This window comes from Glycine soja, chromosome 8 (genome assembly GCF_004193775.1).
Source record: "Glycine soja cultivar W05 chromosome 8, ASM419377v2, whole genome shotgun sequence".
NCBI classification, from domain to species: domain Eukaryota; kingdom Viridiplantae; phylum Streptophyta; class Magnoliopsida; order Fabales; family Fabaceae; genus Glycine; species Glycine soja.
Genome location: NC_041009.1, coordinates 44312142 through 44332147, shown reverse-complemented (window position 1 = coordinate 44332147; position 20006 = coordinate 44312142). Strand labels below are relative to the sequence as shown.

The following is a 20006-nucleotide window of genomic DNA, read 5'->3' as shown; positions in this document are numbered from 1 at the left end:
CATTATGAAAAGTACAACCCCAGACATATATAACTGAATCATTATAAATTGAGAAAATTAATATGAACACTAAAATACAAAGGAAATTACTTTATTTTGTCAAAATATCTTCTTTGTTTACAAAAGAATTAAGACAGCAGCTTACAATAATGTGACTATCTAGTACTGTTAAAAAAATAATCTCCTCTGGAATAAAAGGTGTAAGAGTTTAACTTAAATAAAGTGTAAATAATTTTTGTCAATATCTCTAATAAGATTTATTTATGAGGTAAGAAATATAATACACATTCACAACGTATTTTAATTAACACAGAGAAATGGGATTAAAAAAATTAACACCCATAAATGAGATTAAAAAAGGTTTTGATGTAAATATCAAAATTTCATCCAAATAAAATCATATTTACTGAATTTCTTTACACTCTTTCTACATGTTAAATTAATAACTATGCACAAAAGTAAAAATAAAATATGGAAGTAAAGGGTTGAAACTACATGAAAAACCTGGTTTAGATAAAATATTATTGAATAGATATGGATTAGTTAACAACTCAAGTGATTTTCTCAAGTAGTCCACTCTAGTGTTGACACTGTTGCTTTATTTTTCTCATCCCTCACTCATTGGTAATGGTCCATTTTGCATTTATAAAATTACTCTGTGAGCAGGCAAAATTATACATAGTTTGAATTTCCTAAGCTCAGTTAATTAAAGTCTCCCTCGGAATATACAAGGTTGTATACATATTTTGAAGTCTTTGACAAATCTTTTATTTGAGTTTCATTTTAATACAATTCATCAATTTTTATTTTATTCTTCTAATTTTGTGAATTATATTTTTTAACTAAAGTTTAATAATGAAGCAATTTTAACATTTCATTCTTTAATAACTTATTTAACCACTATCTTATAACAAAGTTTATCTCAAATAAAATCTTAAATAATATAATCTTTAAAAAATCGTTTCAGCAATCATTCACAATAATTTCATGAAATAATAATAATAATATTTTATGAACATTACATGCACTAAAAAAGATTTTTTTAACATAGTTTAATATTTTTATTAGGATGCTAATTCCTTTTGTTAGTAACTATTTTACTAACTTTATTTTTTTAAAAAAAATATACACTACTAATATCAAAATGATACTCACTAAAAGTTAAGTTTACAAACCCACAAACACATATTCACGCACGCACACGCACACATATATTTAATTAAAAATTATTAATTTTATAATATGTTAGTATGTGTCATGTACAAGATAAATGTTTATTTTATATAAAAAAAATTATTATATAAAGTATTATATTATAATTAAAATTCTTATAAAAAAATATTTTAAACATATAATTATATTTTAATATTATTCTAAGTTATTTATATTAATATATAAATTTAATTTTAATTATTAATAATTTATTTAAAAAATATTTAAATTCAACTTAAAAATAAAGATGAAAAAGATGGATTGTGGAACAAATATTATTAATTATTATTTTTTGTTAAATTTTTTCTTTCAATTTATCTTTTTTGTTGCACATCAATGAAAAAGATAAATAGAAAGAGAAAAAAATCAAAAAAAATTGTTAAAGATTTTTTAAAAATATTCTTACTAAACAATAATTCTTAAAAATAATCTTATTTAATATAATTATTCTATTTTATATTTAGAGAAAAGAATTTACTAAATTTTTTAATAATAAATTAAATACAAATAATATAATAAAATTTATTATCTAATAATTTGAAAATATTTTAAATATATATAAAAATACAATAATTTAAAAGAGGCCTAAGACAGTTGCTATCTAACATCAAACAATGGATGGTGGTATATTATTTGAGAAGTTACTAACATTTGGTATGCCAGGTGTTTTGCCTGAATTTCTTAGTCTTGTTTTACCATTTCTTATTAATTAGAATTTATGCTCTTAGTATTTATTTTTGCAACAATAAAAAATTCTAACTATGCAGAATAAAATTATTACTTATTTGGTTCAACTTTTTGGATTGACGTTCGCTTATAACTGGATGACTAAACATTCATCTACTAGTATGCAATAAAAATTAACAAAATATAAAGCAAAATAACACACTACTAAAATACTTTATAGGCCATAAAGTAACAAAATCTCAAGTTTCATAATTAGGAAACATAAATATATTAAGCTTTGTAATTCCGATTCTAGATTAAGCTTTGTTGGGTTAAGCTACCCAAACTGGCAACTCTACTTCATTTCTGTGCATGGGTGTGTGGTAGTTATTTTGTGCAATTACTTAATGCACCCCATTGTGTACTCTCAAATTCCTAATATATCCTTCTTACCCTCCCTCTCCCAATAAGCATTTCCCCAAACCTTCATGACCCCATTATATCCACCCATCCAACACCACACCAAGTCATCACCCAACCACCTATCACCATCACATGCAGGACTATGACCCACAAGCCTATTATGCCACACCAAACCAACCATCTTGCTGCACCACCCATAAATGTACAATGTATAAAGATTTAGTTAATTTCTAAAGAGTACTTGTATTCACACTTAATGAAAATGTTACTAAAATTTTTGGACGACATTCAAAAAATATGACAAAATTATGAATAAAAGTTACTAATATATCTTTACAACATTTATTAAATATTTATTAAATATTGGATATAGCCCATGTTGATAAAATCTATTTGTGATATTTTTAGACTTTAGAACGAACTATATACAATATTTCATACAATGTTGCAAAAATATATTAATAACATTTATTAATAATTTGACAGTATTTTTTGTATGTGACCAAAAGCCTTTAGCAACATTTTTATCAAGTGTTAGACAAAAAAATATTATTAAAAGTCAGGTATATAATAGTATCATTCCACTAAAATTTCACATATGGTGTTTAGACTGTTTACGTGGTTAACTATATGTATAAATATATGATTAATCTTGTGTTACAAGCAATGAATAGTGACTTGAGCAAGACCATAAATTTAAATGTTTGAATAGTGAATATTTTGATAAAATGAATCATAAATTTGTACGTTTTAGGCCATTCATTAGATTCAAGTTGAAAAAGCCAAGGAGATAGGAACCTTGTGATTCAAAATGCAAGACTACCTACATCACCACACATGCATTCTTTTCATATGAAAGTGCTTCAAAGGATAAAGCAACATGTATTCAGAAAGTCTCTAAATGGCACATATAAGATGTACATCTCATTATAGTTCCTTTCCTATTACTTGTAAAAAAAACGTAGTATATTCTTACAGTTGTAACTAGTAATATGACAATGATACAAAGATGGCATTATGGGGTTGAAAATACATGTTTCACTAGGGTGATGTTGGGATTGGTTCAGTACCAGAAACATGAGAAGCAGCATCTTCTTTTGATATCGATACATAGTTAAGAGGAGCAACTTGTCTAGTATTATCCTTTTTTCCATCTTTTGTTGAGGACCTGCTTCCATTTTGATGAGCATTAAGAGATAGTCGTCTAGGAGTACCATTTGTGCCTCCGTTGGGACAAGGACCAACTACCTTCTTGTTGCCAAGTGGCCTTGTAGGGCTTGGTCTTGAACCAAAACCAGGTTCCTGATCTGTGTTTTGTTGTTCTTGATACTTTTTATGGTCCTAAAGAATGTGATATGAACTCTTTTGATAGTTCACTTTGCTTACTTTTTTATTAGCAAGTGCTAAAATTATTTTGATAATCAATTATTCTAATCATCCCATCAATGAAACTTACCTGCATCCTTCATTCTTCCTCTTCCCATACATGCCTGAGCATGGCATATTCATCCAACATAGCAACAAGAGGAACACCATCATATGTGAATGACATGTCAGGTGCTTCTTCCCAAACACGAGTTTTAGCAACCAATATATCAACCAAAGCTGAATTTTTCACCAAAAAAAGATATTGTGTTCATGCATGCCAAAAAACCATGATAGTATACTAATATCTACCAGCCAAATCCATTGTTAATGCATTGTATCTACTTGATTAGAAAAAATTTCACCAACTACTAATGATAACAATCCATCTTGACTTGACTTGTATGAAGTACAATATATTTCACAAAAGAAAACATAGTTTACAAATGAAAACATTAAAAATATGACAAAATATATCTTTATTGCAATCGTAATATTTTGCCAGTCCAATGATATTGCACCTTCTTTTGACCAAATCATTTTTTTTTATCAGCAAAAATAGATATGATATATTTATAAGAATATGTGAAGTACCAGAGGTACTCAGTACAAAAGAAGAGAAGCCATAAGAATGGTTCCGTGTACAGACAAACAAGTCTGAAAAGGAACCATATTATGACTCAAGATGAAATATACATCTGCTGGAAATCCTAATTATGCTACCCACTGCTACTGTAAGAAACTTTGTCTAAGGTTACTTGACCAATGGTTAAAGTGGATTGAAAAGTCTTTCTCCACACTTTTAATCCAGGTCCATAGTAGAAACACAGCATCTTCAAACAATTTGTTGCCGTTGAAAGTTTCGTTGGAAAAAAGTATTTTGTTCCTCATCTGCCATATAGACCAGTTTACAGCAAGCCACCATCCCTGCCATCTCTTGACCCGTATGCCGCCAATCTGAATAAACGAATGTTGAAGGAAATGATGTTTTGGTTTTAGAGGAAAAGCACCTTTTATATTCATCCAAGACATAGAATCCCACCAAATAGGTTGAATTTTAATGCAGTGGATGAATAAATGGGATGCGTCCTCCTCCACCCTTTTGCAAAAAGGGCACAGCGAGTCCACAATCTGAATTTGCCTCCTCTGCAGGTTTTTCTTTGTTGGTAATCTGTCCTTAAATAATCTCCATGCAAATACAGCTATTTTACTTGGGACCTTTATCTTCCATAACTCCTCAAAGCATTCCTCCTGAATTCCATCAGCCAGCTCCTCCCTTAGCATGTTGTATGCACTGTGTGTAGAGTATATGCCTGATAAATCTCCCACCCACTCCCAGCCATCAGGATCCTGCTGTTGGATGAGGTTATCATCAACCTCTCTAAGAAAACTAACAGCTGAATCAATCTCAGGCTCAAACAGTGGCCTTCTCCAAATAAAATTCCATTCCCATCCATTCTCTCTAAAGCTACCCATTTGAAGAATAAGCTGATTCTGCTGGGAGGAAACAGTGTATAATCTGGGGTACTTTTCTGCTAGAGATTCCCCCATGGAAATCCACCTATCCTCCCAAAATCTAATCTTATCCCCCCCTCCTACCTTCCATTTTAATCCGTTTTGAATGACTTGTCCCTGCTGTGAATGATGGAGGGCTCTTTTCAGGTCCCGCCACCAAAGAGATTCAGAGGTTCCCCTCCCTATTTCCTCCATACTCCTCCATCCACCGTATTTTGATTCCACCACCCTAGCCCATAACTCCCCTTGGTGTTGTAGAAGATTCCATTTCCATTTGCCTAAAAGAGCAACATTAAAATTGTTGATGTCTTTGATGCCCAACCCTCCTTTTTCTTTCGATAAACACACCGTCTCCCACTTAATCCATGCAATCTTGTGTTGATCCACTCCTCCTCCCCACAAAAACCTTCTTTGTAGCTTTACTAACTTATCAACCACAGATTGAGGCACCCTGAAAAAAGAAAGAAAATAAATGGGAATTGATGTTAGCACTGAATGTAATAAGGTCACTCTCCCCCCAAACGATATGTGTCTCTGTTTCCATTTTGCCAATTTTCTCTCACACCTATGAATAATTGGCTCCCACATCTGACAGCGCCTCGGGTTGGCCCCAATGGGAATACCTATGTAAGGAGTTTTATGCTAATGATGGATCAAATAAATAATTATAGTTTCTGGTGGTTGTTTATTTTCATTCAACAAATACCTGGAATTTTGTTGACCAGTATACTTGCTTTCTCTGCACGTTTGAGGTTTAAGTGTGCACCTTTACTTGCATTATACTTGTTTTCACCCTGTTTTACATGTAGTTTCAGGGGAAATTAAAAATCCAAATAAGGAACATAATATAGCCATTGTATATAAGGACCATCAATTGTCAAGATCAAGGACACTAAGGCTAAATGACTAAATCTCGTATACTTTACTCCATGGCTATAAGGAAATACACATTTCCCTTATCAAATAGGTAATCACATTGACTCGAAGATTATGCACTTAAAATATTTTAGTACCAAACATTAATTAGGTTAAATACATTAAAGATGTACATTGGTTTGCATAAATTGGAGTGCAAATGACTATCATGGTCAATTTCTACCTAGAATTAGGGGTTATTAATAGAAATAAGTTAGATTCTCAAGTGATTCAACTTTTCCACCTAAGATGTAAGCATGCAACAAGATATTAGAGACTCAAATATAGAATGAAGATGGTTGATTATAAGTACCCTATTATAGTCTTCAAGCCAACTCTCTTCTTCACATGCTGACATCCATTTCTCAACCTTGTCCAATATTTCTTTTTGGCTTAAAGCTTCTTCTTTCGCTGCAGCTATCTGTTTGTCCATGTCAGCCAGTAATTCATATGGTTCAATGTTTCCAAAGTCAATCAGTGACAAAATATTCCCTCAAGCAGCTTCAAGGTTTATTTCTACATACGCATGGGCATATATCTTTTCAAGCTCGTCTTGCTTCTTAAAAGCAATTTCTTTCATCCTGTTCGCTTTCTGCTGATGAAGCCTTTCAACTTCCACTTCAGCCTTCATAACATAAAACAAGAAAAATCAGTAGGCATCATTTGTGGAACATGTGACACCCTCTACCCTTACAATTATAACTAACTAATTAAATAAATCATACAAAATTTATTTAAAAGATTATAAACACATAATAATAAAAGAAGGGAAAAAAAACATGCAAAATTAATTAATAATTTTTCTTTTTAAACACATTTAATTTAAATCAATTCAAAAGGATAAAGGTTCACATCCACGTGAAAACATAATAGAATTTTTTTTAATAAAAAGTAAGATTATCTCGGCTCAAAACAAGGTCGTCCACTCTAAATAAATAATAAAAAGAAACTAAAGTAGAAAAGTATAACACAATTATATCCTTCAGTAAATCATAACATGTGAAAATCATAATATGCGAAGTAAAATCCTATGTCTCAATGTCACACTTATCAGAGCATATCCCTATCATAGACTAAGTCTCTCCATCTCTAGCACGTGACTCATCATATGAAGGCTCACCTGAAACAAAGTGGCAATCAGCCCAAACACAAACACACACCGGGAGTGAGTTATCACATTCATATATAATAAAACATTAGAGCATGTGAAACATATAATACTTAAAGTTGAATTTATATAAATAACATTACTGCACAAAATCGCACACATTATTCACACCCATTCAAGTTTATACACTCCATAAAATAACATCAACCACAAATGTTAACTCAATGAAATTCAAACACAAGCGTTATGCAACAATTATACTAAGACTCAAGCCTATATGCAATGTGGTACCATGTCAGTGAAAAACAACACTGAGGCGCTTAGGAGTACATGACAAAGTACACCACACAATGGGTATACTCGGTCACTCTCACTAAGTAACATCATAAGGTGACCAGTCAGGGTTACTCTGTTTTGCGAGAATGCCCCAACCACATGGGATCAACATGGGCTTAAAGGAGCACTCAAACCGAGTATCTTTACCCCCAAGGCCTAGATTCCGAAGAATCAGTTTGGGTCTCACCTTCCTGATTCAGGTCCAACCCCTAAAATATTTTTTTTACACGCAGACACTGTTTATGAGTTATATAATACCCACGACCTCACTCTTATATTTCAAACATATTTAACAAATTGCGCTATAGTTTAACCCTTCAGGATCCTAACTAGGAATCCTACAATTTTTTTTAATACTGCGCATAAAAGTTCTCTCAAGGTAAACACTGGTCGGGTTACTGTATAACTCATAACTCACATGACAAGTAATATCACTACAAATATCAATCACACACTCATTCACAACCATATTTCATGTCTAAAGTTTAACATTTCACACTTTAACTAATTACAAAATATACTCAACAATTAAATAAGAATGTATCATAATAATAATAACATACAATATTTAACTTCAAGGCTTATAAACAAATAACTATAAAATACACATAAAATATATATATAAGTATATTATATATAACAACATATATATATATAACAAAATATATATTAACGTAAACGTAAACGTACATATTATATATATATATATAACATATAAAAAGTATTAAATATATATTAATATAAAATAATCACAATAATTTCATGACGAGAAATCACTCACGTGAAATAAAATATAAAGTTTGTAAAAAAAAAACAGTATCAATATATATGTACACGTATACACTGCGGTGTGAAAAAAAATAAAAAGAACAAGATTGAAAGGTCAACATATCTGGTATAAACAAAATCATCACCACACAATTTTTATGCTAATTATAAGAAATTCTAATTCCTAAGGTACACACCTAACACAGGAACACATCAATTCTACAACAAACTCGCAACAGAACACCAATTGGTTCATCAAACACACTCAATCCGCGATTAAACATGAAAACATAATTAAATTCATAAACACCCCAAAATAACCCAAAAATTGACCCTCTAGGGATCCCTACACATGTTCATTCTAATTCCCAAGCGTGAGTAACTCATCCCTTATCTCGAGGTAGTCGCTTAAATGTTCTCTGTTAGCAATGGTGGCGTCTCTAGTGCTTTCTAGAGCTCCTCCTCTGGTTGCTCTGTTAGGGTTCTTGTGCGTCAGAAAAGAAAAAGGGACAGAAGTGTTTTGTAAAAGCTGCTCTAGGTTAACATTTGGTTTATATAGTGGAGATTTATGACCTAATTATATTATTTTTTTTTACTTATTTATTTATTTATTTATTAACTTATTACTGTATTATTTATTTATTAACAGTTACGGCTGTTACAGAACATGAGTTTGTAAACATCAGAAAGTCATCTGCACCTGCTGGTAGTAACAAAATTCTAACCAATGTGAGACTTCACCTCACACTTGTACTCTAACAAGCAATTGTTGGTAGTAACAAAATTCAAGACATATATAATTAGTTACTAACCATTCCCATGAAGCTGTTTTCACCAAGAGCCAATAAAAGACTAGAGAGCTCAAGCTTAGCATCTGACAAGGATTGAAGTAGCAGTGCCCTTGACTTAGAAGCCTGCTCAACATTTCTTTTGTACACATCCAAACTCTTGCTCTATATGAAGGATCATCTTATCTTGCTGGTCATTATTCTCACCAACCCCATCCAATATTTCCTGCAACAAATAAAAATACCCTCACTTTTTGTAGACCATGCACACTACAGTAACACAAATGAAAAGCATTGTAGAGTTACCTGCAGCTTTTCTAACAATGAACCACAGGTGTTTCCATCAAGAAGACGATTTTCAGAATTTGTCACCGCCATTGAACTCCACCCACAACCTAGCTTGTACAAAAGGGGAAAATAATCATGTGAAATTCATATCTTCTTCCCATAAACATAGAGAAACAAAAATATATCTGCTTCTGAAAATGGACACAAGAAACAAGTAGGTATCCATTGATACATCTTATTCCACAGACAGAAAAATAGTTTATGGAAAAGTCTAAATAATGAGTTCAAATAAGATTCTCATGATAGAATGATAGACCGAAAATGTTCTAAGGCTATGTTTGGATAAACTTCTCCGGAAGCACTTACAAGAGCAAAACATAAGAAGGAAAGATAAATTAAGCTTATATCATAAGCTAAAAAATCAACTTATGCATTAAACTTTTATAAAAGTTCTCATTTAACTTATCCCAAAACTAAGTTGCATAAGTTGATTTTAGCTTGATGGAGAAGTTCAATGCATTTTTACCTTCTTATTTTTTTTCTGCTATAAGTACTTACAGAGAAAGATAACCTAAATTGTTTTCTTTAAAAAAAAATCTAAATTGTTAAACTAAATGCATTGCATCTGCTAAGAAAATCTCCAAACAGATATATCAAATCTTAACACCCAATTACACCAAAAATAAACAACAAATAGCTGACGGGATCACAACAAATGAACAAAATAAGTTAATCTTTAACCAAATTCACACATGCTAAAGAAACCACCTTTCCTCTACGGAGTTAAAATGCAAAAGAGGCGGAAACTAGCAACAAACAAACCCACTACTAAAGCTGCAAAATTTCACCCATTCCTGAAACATTCTCCAATAATTGAAAACAAAAAACAGAAAATAACTACTCCAAGTTCAAACAAAGTGAATATGAAGGATCACAATCAGGAAACCACAAGAATTCCTCCTCAGCACTAAATCAACACAGTGACAACCTCAATGACAATTCCATAACAAAGGAAAACCTCCACCGTCAAGCCACAGTGAACTACATAGTCAATGACAACCCCAACAAAAAAAAAATAGAACCTAATATTCAAAAGCACAATGCAAAATTCAGAAGCAGCAAGTTACCACCTTTCATTGACAAAGTAAGAGTGGGAAACAAGTGGATCTTCTGGGTGTGAAAGATCAGGACAAGAAGAACCGACTGAAAGAACAGGAGGTTTTTTAACCATTCTAGATGCTCTTTCTCCTCAAAATTCCTAATCTACACCCATTTCATTTATTTTGTGCAAAATACACCACTTCTGGGAAGTCGGGTTTGGCCACCGGACTTCCATGCTTGATCTTGTTTTTAAAAGAAATTAAAATATTATATTATATAAAATTATTTTTAATTAATTTTAAAATTACTTATTTATTAAATTAATTTTTTTAATATTTTTTAAAAATTTTAAAGAGAAATATACAAGATAAATATAAAAATTGGATAAAATTATAATATAATTTTTTAATTATGTAATTTTTTTGTTAAATTTATGTTTTATTGATGTTATTTTTTGTTATGTTCGTTAATTAAAAAATTAGTTAGTAATATTAAAATAAATTAAAAAAATACCGTGATAAAATAATTGATACATCTATCTTATACAAAATGAACATAAAATTTGAAAGTGTAGTAACTAAGATGATAATCGAGAATAATGAAATATATTAAAAATTACAATTATAATGCAAATATGATAAAATTAATGATGATTTGAATTGTCCTAACATATTTTGATATTAAGTTTTTCCTTAGCCAAAATGTGATTGTGATTGTTTAAATATTTTATTGATAATGCAATATAATGTTCTTTTGTAAATAAATTGTTAAACAAAAAATATTATCATTTTTTATTAAATCTAATGACACAAATATACTAATTATATTTAATAAAATAATTATATTAAAAAATTTAAAATTTTTACTAAAATAAATATATTATTATACAAAATTCAAATTTTAAAACAAATATTCACTCAAAAAATATCTTAAATGAATTAAATAATATAACAAAAATAATTATATTTAATAATATCATTTTTTAATAACAAAATTAATTTAATCAACCTTTAAAAATTGATTTAATAAATAAATAATTTAAAAACTAATTAAAAATAATTTTATATAATATAATATTTATATTTTATAATATTTTAATTTAAAAAAAAAAAAAAAAAAGAGTCAAGCAAGGAAAGTCAGAATGACCAAACCCGAGGATAGCCAAACCTGATTTTCCACCAGACACGTTGAAGTGGTGTATTTTGGGCAAAATAAATAAAATGGATGTTGATTGAGAATTTTGAGGAGATTGAGCATGAATGCTTCTTACCCAGTTGTCCTTTCAAGCATATGAAGATATTGGATTTGTGTGGTTTCAAATCCAAACATTACTCAAAAGCACACACAGTGAGTGAAAAGACAAAGTGTTGCTATGAGTTCAGTTAGAAAAGAGAGAAAAAAAAAAAAAAAAACCTGTGAATCCAATCTTTGTGTGCAAGGACATAGGACCAAGGTTATCAGCGACATTAAGTCAATTACATTATTGCCCGTGTCTTGGCGGTTATTTACGATTATGACACTGACATTGTCTCACACGAAATGGTGTTTGGTTTAATGTGGTCATTGTTGTGGAATTCTTGTGTTGAATAGAATTGAAGAACTCGTTAACGTAATGTTTGATTTTATCTTATAAAATTAAGTTCCAAAAAATTAAGCTCCAAGTAAAAGTGATTTTGTCATATTGTGATTCCTTTTTTTGTGTTGATTTTATTTTTATCAGTTAAATTTGTATTGAATGAAATTAAAACAAAAATTATGTCGTTTTTATGCAGATTAGGATATTTCAATTGTTGATTAATAACGTGTTGTGTTGGTTGATTGGTAGATTAATGAATTGTAGTTAGTTGAAACTTGAAAGTTACTTACCCGCTCTTAAAATCTGAAATTTTTTTGTTATCATTAATTAGTGTGACAATGCCGTGAAAATTAGATATACAGCTAATTAAAGTGTCAACTATCTGTCATCGTGTATTATTAAATTATTGGAAACTAATCTTACATTCATTATTTTGAGTCATATATATAGGCAATATCTTTATTTTTCTAGAAATATACGTAATATAGATAACCAAAATATATTTAAATAATTAGGTTATGTTCGATAAAAATGATGGAGATTTGATTTCATGACAGAGATCTGATTCAAATCTTAATGTCGGGTGACAGAACACAACAATAATAAAATACCTATAAGTTTTCTAACGTTCAAGTCAGTGTTTGAAAAAGAAAAGTAGATAAATAGTGAGTTGGTTAGATTTCATACTTAAGATAAGTATTTATACACTTAAATTTAAGCAAAAAAGTTAATTAAGTAGTTATAGATATGCGATCCTCTTAACATGTCTTAAGTGTAAAAGTGTAACACGTACCACACCTACCCCTTGTTGGTGCTTCATGTTCTTACTTCTCACGTTATCAGTCTAGCTCAATCGAGTTATGTGAAAGATTTCGATCTAAGTTAACTTCAGATACTATATCAGAACAACTAAAACAAACATATGTATGAAGTCAACTTTTTTAAATACATGTGATTATTGATTAATTTTCAATTTTGATTATTCGTATATGGTTTTCTAACTTTGTACTTTTCATATTCTCAAAAAGCATAACTTTTATTATTATCAATGAACTTATTATCTTTATTATTCATGCACGTTAGTATATATTTGAAAATTTTTTTTCACCGTAATCAAGTATTCTAACTAGTTAGATGATAATATAATTATTGTTTATAATAAATTTGTTGATTTTTATAATTATTTTACAAATTAAACTTATGTGTGAAGTTATTTAACGAAAATATATGATCATTTTGAGAAATTTACTCATTATTTTGTAAGACTATATATACATTATCAATGGGATCTAATTCATATGATTAAACAAAATTTATGAATTATTATAAACCACATGAATGTGTCTTTGATTTGAAAAATGTTATGGTAAATAGTCATTTTTTTTTTCTTAATGTGTAATTCGCTGATAGATGTATCCCTAGAAGATGAAAATACAAAATTTAGTCTCTGTAAAAAAATGCGACAAATATGTTATGCTGTTAACTTCTGTCTGCCACCGTTAATAAAATAGCCTACGTGGCATAGAGAAATAAATTTGTCACTGAAATGATTACCAACATGGATTGCTAGCATAGGGACATATTTGTCATAATATTATTTTTTTTACTTTTTGTTTTCTCACACCGCTAACAAATATGTTCCTGAAAAATGAAAATACAAAATTTAGTCCCTAAAAATATAAAAAGTACAACAAATATATCTGAACATTAATAATACAGTGATTAATTATTGTTATTATTATTATTATTATGTGTTTATAATTTACTGATCCTATTCATTTAATACTTATGTAATATATTTTCTAAATTTTCTTTTAATATATATTTTTATTATTTTGATTTCCTTATCAAACCTTAATCTTTGTTGTTAAAAAAGACTTTATCTTATATCTTATAATTTAATCAAATTTCTACTAAAATTTTCATTTTTAATATTTAAAATTATTCCATATCACAATTCCAACTTAAGTGTCCTCATATTTGAATTGAAAATAATGTGTCGAGAATTTTGAGTAGAAAAAATACAATCGACCGTGGGACCAAATTTATTTATTTATTTATTTAAAAAAAGAACTTAATCAAATATTTAAAAAAAAAAATCTCACAAAATTTAAACTAGATAAAGATAAAGTAAAATTATCAATCTTTTTTCTTAATCAATAATATATATATATATATATATACACCTCAAATATGAAAAAATTCCTTAGATAAACCTTATGTGTTTCCATTTGAGACAACACTTATTATTCATAATATGAATGAAATGAAAACATTTAGTAACAAATAAAGAACTCAAATAAATTTAAATAAAAAATGCAATAATGCTCAAACTAATACAAAAGTTAACTAAAAAAAACTAATACAGAGATTTTATTTTTTGTCTTTATGACTTAGAGTTGTATCTCTCGCTGATTTAGGAGCTGTAATGACCTTGCATTCCATTTGACATATTGTGTCCAAGTACGTAATAAAGATTAATAATTAATCGAAGAAACAAAAAATTTCAAGAAATAAAAAATTTTCATTATTTTAAATGATAACTCAATTTTTTTATGTCATAAAACTAAATAATTTTATTTTATTTTGAAAAATAAGTAATTATATTGTTTAATTAAAAAATTAATTAATAATTTGATAGATGGATAAATACATAAATAATCAAAATATAAGAATTCAAATTTTAAACTATATTTTATTATTTTTTTAATCTTTTTTTTCTTAATTTCTCTTTTATACAATTCACTATTATCGTCTAGATATATTTATAGTACTTTTTATCCCTTTTAAAAATTAAATTTTATATTTTCATCAGGCGAATTACATACTGAACAAGAAAAGTGGCTATATATATATATATATATATGATCTTGCCACATGGGCTTCCGGGCAACAAAGGACACTCGATGTTGAAATCAAGACTTAACGAAAATCAAGAAAAATATATATGAACCTAAAATATCAGAAAGCATAAAACAAAGTTGTCTGAAAGCAAAATGTTAAAGAAATGTTTTTTTTGAAAAAATATTATGAATTTTAAAAAATCTTAGCATAATTTTTTAGACATAAAAATAATTAAATAAAATAAACTAATTTAAACACATATTTAAATGAATCTAAAAGCTGTAAATTATTTAATATTATTTATTTATTATTGTTTTAGTGTATTAAAATAATAATTTCTTAAAGGCGGTAAAGTATTTAATATTATTTATTTAAATTAAACAATAAAAACAGAATTTAAAAACATTATAAGGAAATTATTTCATTGTATGGAAAATTCGAACAAAATTCTTGTGTGAATGCTGTGTCATTTCAACCACATTCTCTATTTTGCAATTGGTACTATACTACCATTTTTTTCCATCAAATAGCATGATGTTAATATAATCACATAATAATTAATTTTTTCAAGACAGATCACATAATAATTACTACTATAACACGAAAACTTAACTACATCTCAACTGTACGCGAAAAAAAAAACTCAACCAACTCAAACCGAGACAAATTTAAGCGGTAAAATTATCCTTATGATATTTTTTCTATAATAATTGAGTATAATATATACTATTTATTTATTTAATGATGGTATAAAATAATTTCATATTATTATTTAAATTTAAATTATCGTTAATATAATTTTTAAAATAATTTTATAAAATCAATAAATTTATTATATATAATAATTTATAATTAATTATAAAATTATTTTACATTATTTACATGATTTTTTTTCATATATTATTTCTAAAAAAAATGAATGATAATTAAATAGTCTGTATATTATAATTATATATATATATATATATATATATATATATTATAAATTATTTTATACTCGTGTATAATAATTTTTTGACTACTTTAATAATTATTTTAAAACTCATAGCTATCAAGATTTTTATTGGTTGACTTATTTCAGATTCTGCAATAAATAAATTCTATTTTTATTTAATTAATAAATTTATTTATTAATTCATCTTGAAAATTTTCTAACAGTGTATGATAATTTTAATCTTTTAAGTGTGTAAATTAATGATAGTTATTTTTCAAAGAACAAAAATTTCAACAGTCCTTAAATTTGTAAGATAAATTTGTTTTTTTTAATGTGTAAGACTATTTTAACATTAAATTATAATTTTTAAAAAATTAATCTAACATTAAATTATATTCTTATTATATCAAATTCATATTAAATTATAAATTTCAAAAACCGATTTATCATTAAATCATATTCAAAACATACTTTCTATATTTTTTCTAAATATTTAAAAACTAAATTATTTTTTTTAGTAAACAACCAAATTGATTCATAAAAGTGTAAAACAACCACAAATTGATTTTTAAAATATGAAAATTTCAAATTTTGTCACTAAATATGTAAAAAAATACAAAAAAAATAATTTTACAAACATTTTATCGATATTAATCCATAAACTTTATAATTTAATATTAAATTAATCTTTAAAAATATTACTTATTATTAAATTAATCTTTAAATATTATAATTAATAATAAAATACTCTCACAAATTTTGATAAAATTACTTATTACATTTTTTCATATTGAAAAATTAAATTTATATTTAAAAAATTAATTTATCATCACATCCCCATTTTCCTAACGAATTATATTATTTTTTTATTGATTAATTTGTAATGACTAAAATATTCATTTATCCGATTTCTAATCCTTGACGAAAACAAATTTATGATGACATCATAGTCTTGGAAACACCGATCCCTATTTCATCATCTCTTTCTTAAAAAAAAAAGTCACTCACTTCACATCACTTGTCACTCGTCACTCGTCACTCTGCCACTTCTTCTGCTTCGGTGTCAAACTCAGCATTCAAAACCCTCTTCCTCTGCCACCGCTGGAAAAATGGAGGCGGTGGGTTCGAGACTCAGCCGCGCCACCTCCCGTTACGGCGCCCCCACGGTGTTCAGCGGCCCCGTCAGAAAGTGGAAGAAGAAGTGGGTCCACGTCACCCCCTCTTCCTTACCCAACAACAACTCACACTCTCACACCAACAACTTCACCACCACCACCACCAACGATTCCTCTCGCCTCCTCCTCCGCCGTTGGACTCCAACTACCGCCGATGACTCCGCCGGAGCCGTCTCCGACGATCCTCCCCGAAGAAAGTTCCGTTACACCCCTGTATGTGTCTCTTTCTATGGCTTTGCATATTTTTTGTTTACCCTTTTGTTTTTTTGGAGAATATTTATTTGAGGTTTTGTTTTGTGGTTAAAAGTTTCGATTTTTGTTTCTGCGCTGTGTTGATAGGTTGCGGTGATGTTTAGGTTGGTGTGTTGGGTTGGATTGTTTGTTTGCATGTGGCATGAATTGGGAATCGGGATTGTTAGAAACATGGTTTGTCTGAGTTTCGAGTTTGGGAATGGTATGTATGTGGAAAAGATGGAAGAAAAGGGAGAAGATAGATAAGAAAATACAGATTAATGATGATTTCTTTTTATTTAGTTGAAGAGAAAATGATGAAAAAAAAGAAGAAGAAGAAGAAAGAGTTAACTTATAGAAGTACAAAATAACAAAAATAATAAAGCCTTATCGCACTTGGTAAGGTTGACTGTATGGATCACACAGTGTCATTTGGTTTGGTTAAAGATTAAAGTTGCATAAAAGTGAAAATTCAAAACTCTCTTTTCTTCTATTTTCTCTTGAATTTAAATTTTTAAAATTTTCTCTCGTTCCTCGTTTTCCTACCTCAATACCAGACAGTAGGCTAGTGGGGTTCCTCCCTAGTATTTTATTCATAAGTGTAAATGTCCACCCAAGAATGGGGTGTATTGGGGTGGAAGAAAGAAAAGGTAAAGAGAAAAAGCGATAAATCATAGACGTGATAAGTGATATGATGGGAAAATAACGGATAAGTAAGAGGAAGAAAAAATAGAAAGGAAATGATATGGAAGGAAAGTGGATAGATGTTTATAAAGGTTGAGAATTGATATAATTATGTTTACAAGTTTGTTTAGTCCTTACGTGGGTGGAGATTGTGGTTCCATTGAGTATTGAAGTTGTTATCTTTTCTTGTTGGTTGAAACAGGTTATGTCATAATTTTGTGTTTGGGTTGGTGTGTGGGTGGATGGTTGTTATGACTATAGGTTTCTTTAGTTGAAGTTGGGGAAGGAACTACCTCACACAAGTCTAGTAAGTTTGAATCAAGAAAAATTGACAAAGTTTGTGCATTACTTTTTGGTGCATCACATTTTCAGTCAAATGAGTCCTTTTCATTATGAGTGAGGGTTGGTCAATTTCATGATGCAGATTGCTGTGCTAGAAGAACAGAAAAAGATGAATGTTGTGAAGGCTGAACATGAACCCACAATTGAGGCTGACCAATTGGCATTTAGACAGACAAATGTGACTCACGAGATGCAGGGGAAACTAAACATGAATGAAATGTTGGAGGAAACCAAGGTAAAGTAACAGAATTCTCCGTTCCTGTTTTGAATGGTTTTGAACATTTTTCTGGTTTCAATTTTCACTTTCAAAGTTGACGTAGGATTTGATGTGCTTCAAATTTATCTTTTCCTCACTTGTACCAGACTGCCCTTAGATATCCTTTGCTTACAATTATTGACGCACACACCCAAACCTTAGGTCAACATTCCAGAATGATCATGTGTACATGCAATAAACCATAATGCCATGTAAAGACTGCTATCAATTTTCCCTAGGGGTTTCCAAAATCATTTTGCCAGTTCAGGTGTAAAACTATAAACTTTGCCTAGTTGTATTAAATAGATGGTTCCAATATCTTATAAAAGAGGAGGGTTGTGTTAGGCAATTGAGAGCATGGCCATTGACAGCACAACCTTATCTTTGAAGATTTGGTATTTAACCGAGTTGTATGGTTCCGTGTGATCCATATAGCCAACGTCATCTAGTAGGATAATGCTTTTGTTGTTGTTAATGTTAGATCCTTAACGATAATGACTTGATCTTGATACTATACATGATTCGTTGGGGATCTATTTAGCATCCCCACTTAAAAGAATAACGCTTTTGTTACTGTTATTCTCGTTGGATATAACGTTCTGATAATTATTAACATTGATCTAATATCAATTATGTTGCAGGATTCAAACATTGGTAATTTGGATCTTGGTTCAGACTTCCAAAGCAACACCGGTGAAAAAAGCCACGACAGTGATTCTCAATTGGAAAATAGTATCTAGTGGGTGGTCCATGAACTTAGTATCTGTAAGTAGGAAATCAATCTGTTAGTCATCTAAGTGTTCGTTCAAGAAATACTAAGCTAGTATATATGACCTTTTATCACCGTACATCCTACCATCCTATATTGACTTATAATGTAGTTAGCCATAATCTTGTGTATAGTTAGCACTTAACTAGTGCTGCCAGTGAGTATTATAGGAATGATAAGTAACTAGTTTTGATCAGCATAGGATAATCAGTTGTATCTTGTAATGGATCATATGCATGATGTGATGCTACTATATATTTCTAAATATAAAACCTCAATATGCTACCAAAATTTGACTGCTTTTATGTTTCATCACCCCGAGCGCTGTCATGCCTTAATTGTGGTGCATTGTAGGTTTTGGAAATTGAAAAGTATGGAAGAGAAAACGAAGGTGCAATTTCTTAAGTGTTTTTAATGTTGTTTTTCAATTAGAATTGGAGTTTTACTTCTGTAATTCATATTATAGAAGTTTGCATTAAACATTAATGTAGATTACTGAAGTTAAATTATAATTCTGATTCATCAAAAGTACCTAAAGGATGAATGAAGAAAAACCCTTTGGTGAAAGAGTGGGGATATGAGAAACCGCTTATATTGCAATACCTGTAGTGAATCTTTTTTCCTTAAATAAATCCAAAACCAGATATTCCCTGTCAATGGATAACAATGAACTAAATCACTGTCCTAAGATCTGTCCTAATATTATTAGG

General features: G+C 29.1%; 1 protein-coding gene and 1 pseudogene across 1 annotated transcript; one reads left to right on the top strand and one right to left on the bottom strand.

Moving 5' to 3' along the window:
• Nucleotides 1-6956: 6956 nt before the first annotated feature.
• On the bottom strand, nt 6957-10716 carry LOC114423463 (annotated as a pseudogene).
• Nucleotides 10717-16835: 6119 nt separating this feature from the next.
• Nucleotides 16836-19608, top strand: LOC114423462. Its single transcript, XM_028390225.1, has 3 exons — nt 16836-17227; nt 18354-18506; nt 19169-19608. Exons 1-3 carry the CDS (start codon nt 16949-16951, stop codon nt 19265-19267), a joined length of 531 nt encoding a protein of 176 aa, XP_028246026.1. The 5' UTR covers nt 16836-16948; the 3' UTR covers nt 19268-19608.
• Nucleotides 19609-20006: the final 398 nt, after the last annotated feature.

Excerpts from the sequence above, each read along its gene's own strand:
- LOC114423462 (XM_028390225.1), top strand. The coding sequence starts at position 16,949 with ATGGAGGCGGTGGGTTCGAGACTCAGCCGCGCCACCTCCCGTTACGGC. Across the intron at positions 17,228-18,353 it reads GAAAGTTCCGTTACACCCCT|ATTGCTGTGCTAGAAGAACA; the intron begins GTATGTGTCTCT and ends TTCATGATGCAG. Across the intron at positions 18,507-19,168 it reads AAATGTTGGAGGAAACCAAG|GATTCAAACATTGGTAATTT; the intron begins GTAAAGTAACAG and ends ATTATGTTGCAG.